Consider the following 16,250-nt stretch of genomic DNA (forward strand, 5'->3'; position numbering starts at 1 on the left):
TATACTTGTTAATATTAGTAGTGCTGCTTTTCGCTGTGAAGTTTTACATGGCTTGGACAGTGTATCAGATGATCTTAAAGACTGATTTGCTTTAGAATTGATAGCATTTGCTAATTGAGGGGAGAAAGGGATTTTGGGATAAGAAACCAGAATGTAGACCAGATTTTTAGAAATTCTTATGTTTATGATTTTGTTAAATTTTCCTCTTTGGGAGAATTAAAATTTCCTTACCTGAATACCACAGTTGAATCTTACATGTTTAAAATCCCAGTTTATTTTTGTTTTTTGTCTTTTAATGAAAATTTAGACTCTTTAAAATGGTAGATAGTGTAGAGACTATACTATATTTAATTTACCTAACATTTTCATTGATTCCATTTAAAAGTAAAACTTTTTAAGTGATTGTTAATACGTCAGTGTAGCTTACATAGTGAAGTCACTCAGTCGTGTCCGACTCTTTGTGACCCCATGGACTCTAGCCTACCAGGCTCCTCCGTCCATGGGATTCTCCAGGCAAGAATACTGGAGTGGGTTGCCATTTCCTTCTCCAGGGTATCTGCCCGACCCAGGGATCGAACCCAGGTCTCCCGCATTGCAGGCAGATGCTTTAACCTCTGAGCCACCAGGGAAGCCTACGTAAGAAGAGTCCAAATAGAAACGGAGCTGGTGGCAGTTGAGAGCATCTTGTGTGTGAATGTCCCGTTACTGAGTGGCTTCAGCATGCAGCACCTTTTGTTTCCCCTGGAGGGGGAAACGGCACCCACTCCAGCGTTCTTGCCTGGGGGATCCCATGGACAGGGGAGCCTGGTGGGCGACAGTCCATGGGGTCGCCAAGAGTTGGACATGACTGAGTGACTGAGCACGCACTCACGCACTCACGCACTCACTCACCTTTTGTGTCCTGGATCTTTTTTCCCTGGTTGAAACCAGTGGCTGTAGTGACGTGACACCTGTTCTAAGGTTTTTGCACAGATACGGCTGTAATGTGTACGGACCGTTTCAGGTGCTTAGTGCTCTTGTCTTCTCTACGTATAGGCAGAGGGAGAAGACAGCCTGAAGAAGATGCAGCTGATGGAGCTTGCGATTCTCAACGGCACCTACAGAGATGCCAACATTAAATCACGTAAGACCAGAGCGTACAGCTGTTTTGTCCGCAGACCCCTCTTCTTTTGGCAGCACAATACACGAACAGTTAAAGTGAAGAGTTGAAACAATTGTCACTTGATATGGGGCTCACTGTTCCATTTTTATACTGTTTTCAAGAATGAGGGCACTCTTGATTTTATTTTACACCAGCATGCCTAAGTTTTGAGTTCATAAGCTTTTTCTTTTATTCTTTTGTTGAAATTTCAGCTTTTGAATTCAAGAGTTTCAAAAAAAGTTTTGTTAACTACAGATTTAAGACTTCTAGTTTATTTTGTTACATTTATGCAAAGGAGAAGTGTTTTCTAAAAACTAAAAGCTAATTTGGAATATATATGAATGCAGTGATTCTTCTGTTGAATTCTGTTCTTTCACCTCGCTTGCATGGTTTTCCTCCAGTATTTTTTTTCTCTATTGATTTCATACATGAGTTCACAGAGAGCAGTAGATGATACTGTTTTTAATCCTGCTTTCCCCTTAATGTGTATTGTGCATGCTTTCGTAAACTTAGAGGACTGCTTTTTTATATTTAAAATGAAATAATGCGAAATTTATATTTTGAGACCGTCCAAGTTTTATTCATCATTCATATGAACATAATATCATTTAAATTACAGGTATAGAATTTTAAAGACATAGCCAGCTTTCCAAAATATAGACACCCTAGTGTGTTTAGAGTGATTACTTTTTATAAATGGTTGGCTTTAATTTACTCATGAAAAAGAGTATATCATTAATAGTCATGTGTTTAGGAATGTGACTTTTTTATATTTTCTATGAAGAAGTTAATCACTACAAGTGCAGGAAATTAATAACTATTGGTTATTTTGGCTAAGTTAATACAATGAAAATTATTCTTTCCTTCATTTGAAACTGAAGCTACTCTTTAGAAATATACTAAAACTGTTATTTCTGTGGACTCCAATTACAGAGTGTTTTTAACATCTTTTAATGCAAGTGTTTTCTTGTGCTTCTGCATGTACCTTTATCATGAGATCTTAAAAATATAGACATACCAAATACATGAAGTAAATATAACCTATTTTAATGGTCTCATTCTTCCCCCCTCCCCCCAGTGGCTTTTTAAATTCTGCACATTTATTCTTAATCACATTGGGAAAGGGGAAGCTGTTTTGCATTTGATTGGTGTGCTTTGGCATTTTTGTGTGATCAGCGCATGTACTAATGATTTCCTTTTATTTTTCTTCTTTTCTGCTTTTTCCTTTTCCTCCTTCCCTCTCATTTTCCGTGTTTTACACTGCTGTCTCTGTACTTCCTTCTAAATTTCTTTGCTTACTGTAGCAGCCCTTGCCTTTTCTCTTGCAGCGACGGCCCAGGCTGCTCCGAGGATTATCACTGGGCCCGCGCCCGTGCTCCCACCAGCTGCCCTGCGCACTCCAACGCCGGCTGGCCCTACCATAATGCCTTTGATCAGACAGATACAGACCGCTGTCATGCCAAACGGAACTCCTCACCCTACTGCTGCAATAGTTCCTCCAGGGCCCGAGGCGGGGTTAATCTACACACCCTACGAATACCCCTACACGTTGGCACCAGCTACATCAATCCTTGAGTATCCTATTGAACCTAGTGGTGTATTAGGTAAGTTGTTCTCCCTGTATGGTTAACAGCATTTTTCTTCATCACTTTTGCTACCCCAGACTTTGAAATGATATATCCATTTTAGAGAGGCAAGACAAGCTTCCACTGGAAAGACTAAAAATTATTTCAGCCTCTTAAAAGTTCCCCCTTTAACTAATTGTACCTGAAATTTATTCAGATGCACTTTGGTGACTGACGGTCACTTTGGTTGGGTAAATTTGCAATGAACATTTTAAACAGAAAATGCTTTTCACGTTTGACATCACCGAGGTCGTTCTGAGTGTTAGATCCCACCCAGAGGCCTATCCCTTCATCAGCTCCACCACCCAGAGTTTTTAGATTGCTTTTGTGTCGGAAATTTATTTGTCTGCTACATTTTCAATTTTTGTGTGAAAGTCTTTTGAGACATTTTAAACCTGATGTGTGTTTTCTGATATTTGTGGTCACTTAAAATATGAAAGGGACCAGATAAATGGTTGCATTCTTCAGGTTTCTTCAGTTTTTTTCTTTTGAAGTCCTAGTTAATATTAAAGATAAGAGACGTTCTTAGTTTCAGTAGTACAGTATGGAATTGATAAGTAATACTGTCTCACTGAATTAGAATCACAATTGAGGCAAAAATGAAGAAACAAAAAGTAAACAAAAAGTGGTGTGCTTGAAAAAGACATTACTGACGCCTTTTTTTTATAGAGTGGATTGAAATGCCAGTCATGCCTGATATTTCAGCCCATTGACTGCTGGATGAAGGACTAGAGCAGCAGCTGTTCTAACACGACCAGTCAATGTGGACACACTGTTTCTGCGCTGCCCCTTTGTTTTACCAGACAGAATTTGAGTTCTTTTTTCTTGAATTGTACATGACTTTGGTGCTGTGTGCATGCTGTTGACTTTTAGGACTTTGATCTTTTAAAGTTATTTTTTCCCCCAGCATTAATATTGATTTATAAAAATTTGAAAGTTTTTAATGAACCTGGACACTAAGATTGAAACTTGAAAATTCATTGTTCAATTAAAAACGCCACAGTGCTCTGTATGTTATCTGTGTGTGTGCATGCACTCAGGTGCGTTTTGTTTCATGAGCAAATACATTTTATTGTACATGTTTTCCGTTTATCTCTAAATCATTGTAAAAAGTATTACAGGTCAGAATCATACAATAGAACTGTTTCTGAGAGGCTTGTTTCTGTCGCACATTTCTTGAAGCGTTTTTTAAAATAACATGTAACCTGTAACCTGTTTACGTTTTCCTTTCTGTTAACGCTCTGTCCTGTGGCCCCATGCTGCTCCTTTCCCCAGAGCTCCTCTCTGCTGCACGCACAGCGTCTGTTCGAGGAGTTTGACTGTTGCTTCCCGCAGGGCTGGCACTCTGAGCCACCAGCTGCTGTTCCAGCACTCTCAATGCAAGATCTCACTGATTTTGCCTCAGCGAATTACACTTACATAAGATTAGTTTTTCCAAAATGAAAAAGGGGTGATGGACCAGTTTACTGCTTAGAAACAGCAAGAGGCACTGCAGTAAAATTTCCCATTTTAAAGCAATGTGCTTTTGTTGTGTTGGAAAATTTTTATTTATAATACTTAATTATTAGACTGACAAAATTGAAAGTAAAATACACAGATACCTAATTGACATGCATAAGGTGAATAATAATGAGCACTAAATGGCAAGATTCCATTATCAGTTTTATTTCTCACTTTGCCACCTAAGCAGTGAAACATGATATTGACCACTTGGAGAACTGAGAAAATGAATTTCAAGTTGCTATGTTATAATCAACTTGCACACAGATAACATGCATGCTATATATCAAGTCTCACATGAGTATTTTAAAATAAGCAGTGCCCTTCAAAACAGATGCAGACATGTGTGTTGGTGGTAGTGAGGAGATTGGTATTAGCCTCAAATCTTCATTGATGACTAATTTTTAATTCCCTTCCTTTTATCTTTAGGTATGGCTTTCCCAACGAAAGGCTAAGAATTCAAGAACGGTCTTAACTGAACCCTCATCAGATCTGAATTTAACAAATGCTTAGTCTCAGCAGCCTCCAGGGGGGTGGGAGGGAAGCTTAGCCTAGCAGTCAGTGACTTACTTGCACTTTTTGCACACTGATAGAAAATAAAAGTATGTTATTAATTGGTCTCGTCTGTAATCTTACAGAGTAACGGTAATTTATAAGGAGTGTACAGTAGTGTACTGACTGCTAAGTGTACTGTACTGTTCGCTTTACTAATCACCTAATTCATTGCAGTTCATACTTATTGACTCGAAGTTTAGAACCACGATCTGTAGGCTTTAAGAATTGCATTTAAACCTTCTTAAGTGATAGACTCTGGAAGTGTGGTCTTAAGGTTAGCAAATAATTGTCAGTATTAAACATGGCATTATTTAAGTAGTCCTGCTGCAAGAAAGGCACTTCAGTGAATATGTGACTAGTAAAGCCTAACTATGTTTGGATCTAATAGAGTTCATGAAATCTGTAACTTGGGATTATAAATGAATGGATAAAATAGGTTAAGGCCAAGATGATTGAAATGAATGCAATATTAATAGATGCATATATACGCAACATATAATGGTTAATTTTAAGACTACTGTGCCTTAACGTGTTTCCTAAAACAAAACTTTTGTAGTAAATGAACATTGAAATCCATTGTGATAAACCTGCTGTTAATGTTTGTTTCTTTTCCCTTGTGAATGTTTTCTAACTTTGTCTTGGTAATTGCAATTTAACTAGGTGCGGTGGCTACTAAAGTTCGAAGGCACGATATGCGTGTCCATCCTTACCAAAGGATTGTGACCGCAGACCGAGGTTAGTTTAGTTCTGCAGTTCTTGTTTATGAGAAATGCGTTGGGTGTTCATAAAGTTTGCGACACCACACCTGATGGAAAAACATCACTGCTTGCCTGCCATCGTTTCTTTTCCTTTTCTAAATTAATTCATAATAATTGAAAGATTTAAGGGTTGGGTTTTTTGGATGTTTTCTTTTCCTCCCTTCATATTTTAATTTATTAAATTCTATTTTAGTATGTACAATGATTTATTTCTACTAAAATGTAAATTAGTCCATCTGGGGAGCTATTAAATTCTGATATTGCCTTATTTTTCAGGAATATTTTTTGCCCTAATTTACCTTTTAGTTGTTCTGAAATTTTGGGTTGGTTTTGCAAAAAGAACTAAGCAGATGGTGCTTTAATGAGAGAAGTAAAGGAATATATTCCTCCTGTGTCCTCTTGGAGAAAACTGAAGATTTAGTTTCCATTTTCCTTTTTAATAAGACACTTGAACCCCACTGTATACACACAAGGATATACATGTCAGGTCCTTAGCTGAAATCAGCAAGAGCCTGTGAAGATGACTTTGATGAAGTAGGATTTTTTAATAAATGAGAAAATCATTTCCCTTTTATTCTTACATTCTTGTCCCAAATCAGATCCTTTGATTTTTGTCATTTGCTGCTAAAATGAATTAGCTGAAGGTAAACATTTGTGGTGACATGAATCCAGCTGTTTGAAAGACCTTTTTTGACTAACCCATGACTGGAAAATAAGTCTTCATTTTTCTCCTTTTCCACATGTATAATTTGTGTCCTATATATGCCCTTGGACCCTTCTATAAAATTATTTATGTCTATTGAGGAGTGATGATTTTGGTTTATTGACATTGTTTTCTGAGTTTGTCATTACAAGGTAGGTAGCAATCCAAAGCAAGATTTTAAAAAAGGATTTTTTTTTTTTGCAAACTTCTGTTATAGCACATCTTTACCTACTAATTAATTTGATCAAGGTCTCTAGTATTAGTGGTGGAAAGTGATGTATTTACACCCCAATCCTACATTTTCTATGAACTTGAGAAAGACCTAACCTGTCAGTTTCACATAGTTATCTTAAATACTGATGGACGCAAATGTTGTCCACATCAAAATAAAATACCTTTCCAAAGACATTGATGACATTTATTTAGCATCATACATAATTAAAGAGTTTTAAGACTTTTAACTAATACATATATTACTCATAGAGATTATTGACTAAACAGATCCCCCCAAGGTCAGCAGTTATCTATGAAGATAATATAAATATAAGTACATCATGCACCACAAGGAAATAAATGACCCTTTTTGTGTCAGAAAGTCTCCTAGTGAAGGAGGAAATTTAAAAAATCTTTTAAGTAACTCTTCAATTTAAGGAAATTGAGTAATTCCACAAAGAGCTGGGAGTTTTTACTTTGTTAGTGTCTAAAACAGTTCTAAAGACTATTTTCAAGTAGTTTTCCTTCTGTTAGCCTTTCCCTGCGTGCCCTTTTAAAGAGATTTCTCATAATTTTATTTTACCACATTATTGGTCTACTCAACACTCCAGTGCCTTGAGACAGTTGAAAATATTAGAAAGATTATACCGTATTTGAAACTGACAGCACATTCCATGAGAAGCTCTTTTGTAGTTCATGTGTTTTCATTAGTCCTGTCACTGTTTTTATTCAAAATGCAATGTCAGCAAACCGAAATGCTCTTTTTTTCTTTTCCTTTTTTTAAATAACAGATGCTTGTATACTGCTGTTACTATCACTGTAAGCACTCACTGGGTCTAAGGGAGAGGTCTGAAGTCCTTCACTTAAATTATTTTATGATACTACTGTTTTCTCTATTTTTTGAGGTTTTTTTAATGATTATTTTTTAATCTTTTGAAGGGAAGATTATGAGTATTCATTTATGCAAGGAAACTCAGCCCTTAGACGTATAACCATGTAATTCTTTATGAGCATTTAGAGTACTGCATGGTTGACAGACATCTAGTTCTTCACTAAAAATAACCCCCCCGTACACGTATTTTGAGACTGAATATGAAGCCTGTAAAAGACCAACTGACTTTTTAGTTGTAATGAACCGTCAGTGATTTTGCACGGTTGACACACCTGTGTGTACTGCAGGCCAGGACTTGGCAGAGGACATATTCTAGGTTTACTGGTATATATAGAAACAGGAGTTTGCTTGTTTATATGTTCCACACTCAAAAAGGCATAATCAAAATGTTTCTAAATAATGATTTTACAAAAACCATCATTTACATAATTTGTATAAAAAGCTTAATACAATTTTAATCAAAATTTTAAGTAATTTAAAGAATGCTTTAAGATTCTATATTTCTGGAGTACCTATGAAGTGGTATGACTACATCATGTGAAATATTTATTTTCTTCTTTAACTTTGGAGTAGCAGTTTTTATTTTAATTAAATAAAATTCCAATTTTTTCAACAAATTCAGGGAAGATTTGGTCACATTGAAGATACAGTATTTTTGTAGTATTTATAAGCTGTCCTATGTGATAGACTTTTAGAAAGCATTTTTTTTTATATGAAGGTAAACCAGTCCATTATATAGCTCGTTCAGACTCTGTGAACATTACACCTACTAGGTTTCGATTTATCACATGGCACAGAATCTGCCTTTGCACTGAGTACCTTTTCATTCGCATCTCCTCTGCCTTAGTCACAGTGGCAGCAGTGCAGAAAACTCTCTCAAACCTCAGAATATAGTAGAAATAATTAAAGCTGTTGAATGAGTCTTAAAAATCATACTACTGTTAAGTGGACCAAGTTTGGTGAAGCAGAATGTGACAGAGGTTGATTAAGGAAGGAGCAACTCAAGGACATTGGGAATGATAACTTTTCCACTTGAGAACTACTTTATGTTTTACTGTAATTTTTTTTTAATTTTTTTGTTCTGTTTGTTATTTTGCAAAAGAAAATAGTATTTACAGGTGGCTTCTTTTAAAATATAAAATATAAAGCAGGAATGTATATGAAATGTCAGATTTTATTGTATTTGCAGAGTATTAGCTTTGAAATTGAATAAAGAAAGCTGTTTGTAGTTTTAAAATGCCTTATTGGTATCAATTAGAAATTTCTTCTATTTTTTGATGTACTTAGAGCTTTTTGAGTATAGAATTTTAAATGGCAGGATTTTACAGTGTTTACATGCAAGTGCATTTTATAAGTGTTCTATATGTGTAAAATAGTATTTCCAGCTGGAAAGTGTTGGCTGGCGCAGAAGGCCTGGCCCTTTTCTGGTTCCCATGATGTTGCCCACACTGCTAGACTACAGTTTAGTGTTGCTTTGTATCATGAGGCCAAGAAGTTCCATGTTGTTTGTAAATAGAATAATTGAAAAAGCAATAAACATTTATTGAACAAAAGAAACTTTGTTTGGCCCAGAGTTTATGTTGAACCAGATTATTCATAGAAATTAAAATTTCTTTAGATTCATTTCTGTTAATCATTGATTATTAATAATCACATCCATCATTAATAGTTGCTTTAATGCTTGCATCTGAGAGAATACTAATGCTTAATAGCAGTCAGATACTGATAGCTGCACTGACTGTTTCAGAATTCTGTATACCAAACCTATTCATTGATGTTGTTTTCCAGTTTCCTTCATTGACTGCTACTAACTATTAGTTGTTAGTTGTATTTTATTTCTATTTTTCCTGTTAACAGTTTTTTTTGTTTTTGTTTTTGTTTTTTTGTGGGAGTGGGCTCTCCTTCATTTGTTCAAATCATGATATGGAATTGTCATGATTTTTATTGTATTCTGTAGATGGTGTCAATCAGTTTGTCAGAATTAAACATGCTTTTTTTTTATTAGTTGTGATTAGTTTTTCATGTTGTCATTAAGCCGTCACTAGCTGAAACTAATCTCTTCTCTATCTTTTCTTTTCTTTTTTTTTTTTTTTTTTTTTTTTTGTTTCTAACCACCCAGCCGCCACCGGCAACTAACCTATGACCTTCTGACCTCTGAACTCTTCACCCAATGATGACCTGACCATGCCTGCCTGCTGATCAGTTAACTGGTAATCGCCTTTGCTTGCCTGTCGTCAGTGCAGCGAGCTGAGGCACTTGTCCGTTCGTCTTACCATCTAACCAAACAAAAGACAAAGAAATCGTTGTCCTCCAACTCAGCTTTTGTTTGTTTTGTTTTTTCTTTTTCTGTTTGGGTGAAAGTGGTTCTAGAACCTGCACTGAATAGTAGTAAAGCAATAAGGCCCAATTCATCCCACAGCACTGATCATCTTGTAATGTCCCACCCTAAGCGAACGGTAAGAAGGCCTCACTTCAGAAGGGGAGACAGATGGCCCTTAACTACTCAGTGACAGAGGCAGTTACTGTGAGAGACTTCTAGGAACCTCTCTTCATAGCGAGTCAAAGCTCTCTGAATGTACTGTGTGCTGATGCATCATGCATGAACCTTTGGTCAGGGATGTCATTGGTGAAGTGATTTCAAAAAGTATTCAAAATTTGATATGCTGTTTAGTCACTACAGTGCCCTCAAAGGGCAGAAGTTGCAGCCTTTTTTATATTGCCTGCCAAAATTTGAAGTATTAGAAGTGTGCCATGAGAGAAAAACTTAACAAGGAATTTTGGAAAGTAATGCAAAGAACAAAACTGCAACACTATTTTTAAAAAGATAAATATCTGAGTTAAAATTACTGAACCTTTATTTTACACCTCCTTTAAAAAATATATGAGAACAAGGTACATGCATTATGTGTCACATTACTGGGCAAACTGTTCAAATATTTTTTTTAAACCTCCCTGTATAGAAAAAAATCATTAAGGATGTAAAAGCCATGCTTGCCTATTTGCTGTATACATGTAATGAAATTGTAGATAAAGTGTAGTGCATTGAAACAAATGAACAAAAAAAGTAGATACTTTTACTATACAAGGGTGCTGGTGCAGAAAAAATATATATATTTTTGGAAATGTAGCATTTTATACTTTCAAGTGTTATAAAAAAAAGAAAAAGAACAAAGAAACCCTTTATTTCATTAAATGATTTTTTCTGGTGGTTGTCAAGAAACAAAAGACCAAAAGAGCCTTTTTGTCTTTCTTTTTTATTTTTTAAGTATTGGAATAAGTCTAAAGAAAAGAAAGTGCCTTATTTTCCTTCATGGTCATTTAGTCAAGTGTCTTGTAAGATCAGCTCCTCCCTCAGAATACAAGTCAATGCCTGTCACTCAGTCGCCCAGTATGTGAAAGAAGATGTGAGGGGAGACACATGAGTTGATGGTTTGAATTAAATGATTTTTTGCCACATTACCTTGATATCAATTTGCCAAATCTGATACTGTGAAAAAATTTGATAACTTTTCTAATTCCTAACAAGTAAGTTTAAAAGCATCGTTTTAAAATAATAATTGAGTGCTTTTGGTAATTGGTATACTTAATGTTAGCCCAGAGGATTCTGAAATAAAAATTACGTGTGATCAGAACACCATTTATTTCATAGACAAAATTAGAACTTTATTTGGTGGGCGTGTTGTTGGATTTTTCTTTATTAATCGGTGGTAATAGTATACACAGCCGTCTTTTTCACAAAAATGAATCTGTGATTTTCATTCTGGATAACAGTGTTTCTAAATGACCCAAATTTAAATCAGACTCATTTCTTCCGAACCAGATCGCTTGTGTAGTCCATCTCTGCTGGTTTTAGTGGCCTAAGCCGCCACCACACACACACAATCCCACCCACCCACACGCACGCGCGTGCTCACACACACACATACACACGCCCCCAGCCCCAGTTTAACTTTAAAGGAATGTGAGAAACTAGCATCATTGTGCACATTACACTCAACTACATAAGAATATGAACTTGCAGCTTCTCCGGACGTTCAGTCAGTTTTGTAGCTGAAGTGCTTTGTGCACAAAGCTCTACATCTGAACTCTGGCCTGCAGATCTAAATGATCTGTAAGTGATCATTAAATGCCCAGTACCAGATGTGGCAAATGCCGAGTGGCCGTAGGTCCCCAGCTCATCAACTCCTGCCCTCTACATACCTTCACAGCTTCACAGTCAAAGGTCAGCAGTAAGCTCAGTAAGCACCTTCGCGGTGACCTCCATCATCTTGTCTCACTTGGAAACCGTTTTCAGTTTATTTACTATGCAATAGACATTCATTGTTTTGTATTCAGCTAGCTTTGGTTTAGTGCGCCACTGCTTTGTCTTTCTGTTACACATACAGTTGTTTTGATTTATTTACCATATGTGCTGTGCCATTTTGATTTTTATTTTGTTTGGTTGGTTGAATAAATTTGCGACACTCAAACACTTGAGGTGATAGTTTAAAAACGATACCAGTATTTGATCCAGTTTCATCTCAACTGTGTTATACCTGGACATTTTAGATGTTTATCAAAGGTCTTTTATGGGGAAGAAAGTAAATGTATGAAATAAATGCGTGACATTTATGAGTAATGTTGGCTCTGAACAAACGTTTGAAAACTTAGTTGATAAAATTTTGGATCAACTAAAAAAAAGCATGACTTTTGAAATCTCTGAATGCCTTGGTTCTCAGTATTATCATTCTTTATTGAATTTCTTTCTTATTAAAATATGTAGTTTTTAAGACTTTTTTTTTCTGACAGTATTATGTAATTTTTAGCGCGGGTAGATGGGAGTGTCGCTTGTATGTTACGTACAGCTGACATGTGTTTTGTCGATTCTTTATTATCTCAGTAGTTTCATGCTGTGTATGTACCATAACCAACCTATTGCCTATGAGAAACATGTAAGATAATGTATTTACAGCCATTGTTACAAGTTTATAATGTATTTTTCTATCTTGTTTTATATGTATGTTATATAACATTCAAAAAGAATTTTTTTCTTGATTGAGAAAAGGATACAAAATGCAAAATCCACAATTTTGATAACTGAAAATTGCCAATTGTTTTGCAGTACTTTATTATATTGGGTGTCTTGTCTTTCTTGGGCTTTTAGTTAGCTAATGAATGAATACATTAGACACTTTTGGGTTTTAGTTGGGATTTTACATAGCTTGCATTTTAATTCTTTGGTTCTTTGCTGTTTCTATTAACCCATAGCATTATTTTAATAAATGTTATAATATCAACCTACTAACTCTGGACTATGTCTGTTTATTAACCTTTACATGTTTAATTAAAATAAACAAATAAAGACAAAAGAATGTAAAGTCTTGAATTACTGGACTAACCCTGAAGGAAGTGACCACAGATAACATAGCGTGACTTGTTTGTGTGTTGTTTGTCAGCTGACAGTTCCGCACACTGCTGTTAAAGCGGCTTTGGTTATTCTGGCCTTTTACCTTGAGGGGAGGTGCCAGGAGAGATGGGAACAAAGTAGTGTTGGTTTGAGGCGTTCTTCTAGTCTTGCCACCTGCCTTTCAACTTCTGCATTACTAATTCCACACTTTCTTATTTTTCCTTCTCCAAAATAATCACTGTCTGCTCACAGCGTAAAGGGTAAAGAGATTTATCGTAATGATATACCCAAGAAACCAGTTTGATTCTTTGTTGAACCATTTTTTAATTTTCTATAAGTAGATAATCTAATGGTCACATTATAAAGCAAAGCATCTGGTGACGTTTTACCTTTCTTCAAATTGGTGTTTTAATTGGACGTTTTTCCAGTATACAGTTATGAACTGTTTTGGCTAGCTGCTCCTGTTAAGGAAAGCCAAAGGTAGAGTGGCTCCGTGGCTCAGGCCAGCCCCGCGTCGCCATTCACGACGACCACAGATGCAGGCCCCCCCAGCACGAGGCCAGACAGCATCGCTGAGCTTTCTCTCTCGCCCTGTTCCACAGTACAGTCAGAATACTTTAGTACAAGAAGTCTGAGGGGGAGGAACAGTGCATTTGAAAAGCGGTGTATATACCGTGGTTTGCATGGGAGTTAGATTTATTAACTTACCTTCACGCTTTTCTTAGCTGCAGCCTAGGTAAACTGACCTCTACTTACCTATTCTTTTAACTCTTGAGGTGCATTTATGTTTCACAGATACTGGTATTTCCTTTTCTGTGAAATGGTCCTCCTGGATAATAAAAATTCTCAGGATGAATTTTTGCATTTGCAAATAATGCCTTATTTCTGTAAATTGCTTTTTATTTATTTTAAAGTTCTAAAATTTGGGGCTGAAATGAGTCACATTGTTCCAGAAGACATAACCACACCAATATGGTATTAACCAGACTGTCAGAACGTAGCCCCATAGTATATATACATACATGAAATACATAGAATAGCAAGAGCATCAGATTTAATCATAATTTAGATGGTTCTTTTGATCAAACATATTGTTTCTCTGATGGGGAGGGGGCAATCTATTATTGTTAGGTAGACAGCTTTAATATGCTACTATCTTTAAAAGTTCACATTGCCGTACAGTTAATACATATTGTTTTGTGAAAATTTGAAGATAACTTTCAAGCTGCTAGTATACAGGTCATCGTGGTACCATGTACGGAAGTTGATGAAGAATTTCTATGTATTTTATTCTACATTTTCTGAAGTCTGTGAATGCAGTCTCATCTCATTTTCAGTTAAGAGTACTTTTATGTATAATTACGTTGTATTGCCACCTTTTATGTTGGAAAAGTCCAGTTTTAAAAAACAAAAATGACAAAACCCATTTTTATACAGGCTATAATAGTATTAAACTTGAAATCACCAAATTGTCAGAATGATAAAATGCCAGAGTCAGCTTATTGTTTTATACTACTAGTATTTGACAAAGCAATTGGAAGTTAAGCTTTCAGTTGAGAAGTTGGTAAAGTTATGTACTTGCAGTCAAGCATCTTTTTCTTTGGGAAAATGGGGCATGAAAGTCGATATTCACCAGCACACTAGTACACTCTGTGTGGGAGAGCCCACCTCGGGGGCGGTCAAAGCACCCTGTCCATAAAGCCAAGATATGTGAATGTTCACACAAGAGGTGGTTAAGGTTTCTCAATAAATAATGAATGAATATAAAGGGCTGTAAGTTTTTTAGTCCACCAAAAGCAGACAGTAGGTGTGATTTAAATTACATTGATTTGCTCATTACCAAATCAAGACTCTTCTTTACCAGCTAACTTTTATAAATGACAGTCTAAAGTTTCTCCATTTTGAGGGGGAGGGGTTTGTGTGTTTGAAATAAGGTGTCTGTTATGTCTTGGTAACAATTAGCAATTGTAGGGTTACCAGCAAGTGATTTTTAGTAGAGTGAAACGTATTGTTGGATTATAATCCATTATATAATAGCAAAAATTATCCAGAGAACTTTTTAGACTCATGAAGTTTCTAAGTAAATGTAGTTTTTAAACATCTTCAGAAGTTTCTATTTTATTTAAAATGGAAAAAGGATTCATTTTATAGATAATTTTACTTTTAGAAATGTTCATATGGTACACACATGTAATTTTATCTGTGGTTTCTCTTAACATATTACCTATGCCTTTGCTATGAAGACACATAACAAAATTACATGCCTCCCTGGTACTCAATGCTGAATCAAACTGGTTCACCCGAGTGTAGAACTCTCCTTTCTGTCTTTCTGCTGCACTAATTGCAGGGGGCTGGCAGAGGAGGAGGAAGTGTCAGTTCACAGGAGACGTGGCCGGTGGGTGCAGCGAATAGCACAGCGTGGGCTTCTCACCGCTTACAGTGTCGCTGTCCCTTCATGGCAGACACCGCATTGCAGACAAAGCGCAGCTCCCAGAGTAAAAAATACATATCTTTTTGAAAGTGCTGTTATTGAGAAATTTTGATTACCAAATACATCGTTTATGACTTATATTGTAGTGGTGTGTATGAAACATTTAGAACTTGTGGAAATTGTATATACAGAGAAAAGTTGAAATAGGTCTTTCCAAATCGTATGTGAATGGAGAACCACATATGACTGTACATGACGTGCAATAAACCAACTGGAAAAAGTGCATGTGCTTCATCCTCTCAAGCCGACTGCAGCTGAAACGCTGCTCGTGCAGACCCACACGTGTGTAAATACGCTCATGTCCCATGCCCCTCCCCAGGCCCACACGTGTGAATATGCTCATGTCCCATGCCCCTCCCCAGGCCCACACGTGTGCAAATATGCTCATGTCCCATGTCCCTTCCTAAACCCCACACGTGTGTGTAAATCCAAACCCCACATGTGTATAAATATGCTCATGTCCCTTCCCAGAACCCACATGTGTGTAAATATGAAAGTAAAGAGTGCACGTTACAGTTTTAGCTTCTATTGGTGCTTTTAACCCTATTGAGAAGAAAATAGAAGAATCTGACATTCTGGAGCAACATTACCCCTGCTGTCAGTGATTAGAATAAAGGAAATCACTAAGTGATTTAGCTAGTGTTGCTCAGTTCAGTGTGCATCCAAAGTGCTTGTTTCTAACTAAGGAATGGAGGCGCAGCTGTACGCAGTTCTGCTTGTGTTCTGGTGGCCCTGTGGGGCCTTACCTCCCTGACCGGGGTGGAACCCGCAGGCCCCACCCTGCAAGTGCGGAGGCTTAGCCACTAGACTGCCCAGGGACGTCCTCGTATATCGTTCTTAGATGGAAGAAGAAAGGAGTGCTGACCAAATTTTGATCCTGGGGGCCATGTGTCAAGGATTACTGTTACCAATTTCTTGAGCACGGAAGAATTGGTTAAAAAAGAAAAAATCAATGATGTGAAACCTTTTCTCAGAGATCTTACCTT

General features: G+C 36.6%; 1 protein-coding gene across 7 annotated transcripts in view; it reads left to right on the forward strand.

Annotated features, from left to right (window-relative positions):
- Positions 1-15,487, forward strand: part of QKI (QKI, KH domain containing RNA binding) — a 160,489-nt gene extending 145,002 nt beyond the window's left edge. For 2 of the 7 annotated variants that reach the window (XM_070377008.1, XM_070377007.1), the window contains exons 5-8: positions 1,036-1,123; positions 2,446-2,745; positions 5,482-5,556; positions 9,507-15,487. In XM_070377008.1, coding sequence (XP_070233109.1) covers positions 1,036-1,123; positions 2,446-2,745; positions 5,482-5,556; positions 9,507-9,523 — 480 coding nt within the window. In that variant the 3' untranslated portion in view covers positions 9,524-15,487. Of the gene's footprint in view, positions 1-1,035; positions 1,124-2,445; positions 2,746-3,435; positions 3,920-4,695; positions 8,945-9,506 lie in introns of those variants that run through there. The other 5 variants (XR_011465439.1, XM_070377005.1, XM_070377010.1 and 2 more) reach the window with 5 other exon arrangements.
- Positions 15,488-16,250: the final 763 nt, after the last annotated feature.

The sequence above is a fragment of the Bos mutus genome, chromosome 9 (genome assembly GCF_027580195.1).
Source record: "Bos mutus isolate GX-2022 chromosome 9, NWIPB_WYAK_1.1, whole genome shotgun sequence".
Lineage (NCBI taxonomy): Eukaryota > Metazoa > Chordata > Mammalia > Artiodactyla > Bovidae > Bos > Bos mutus.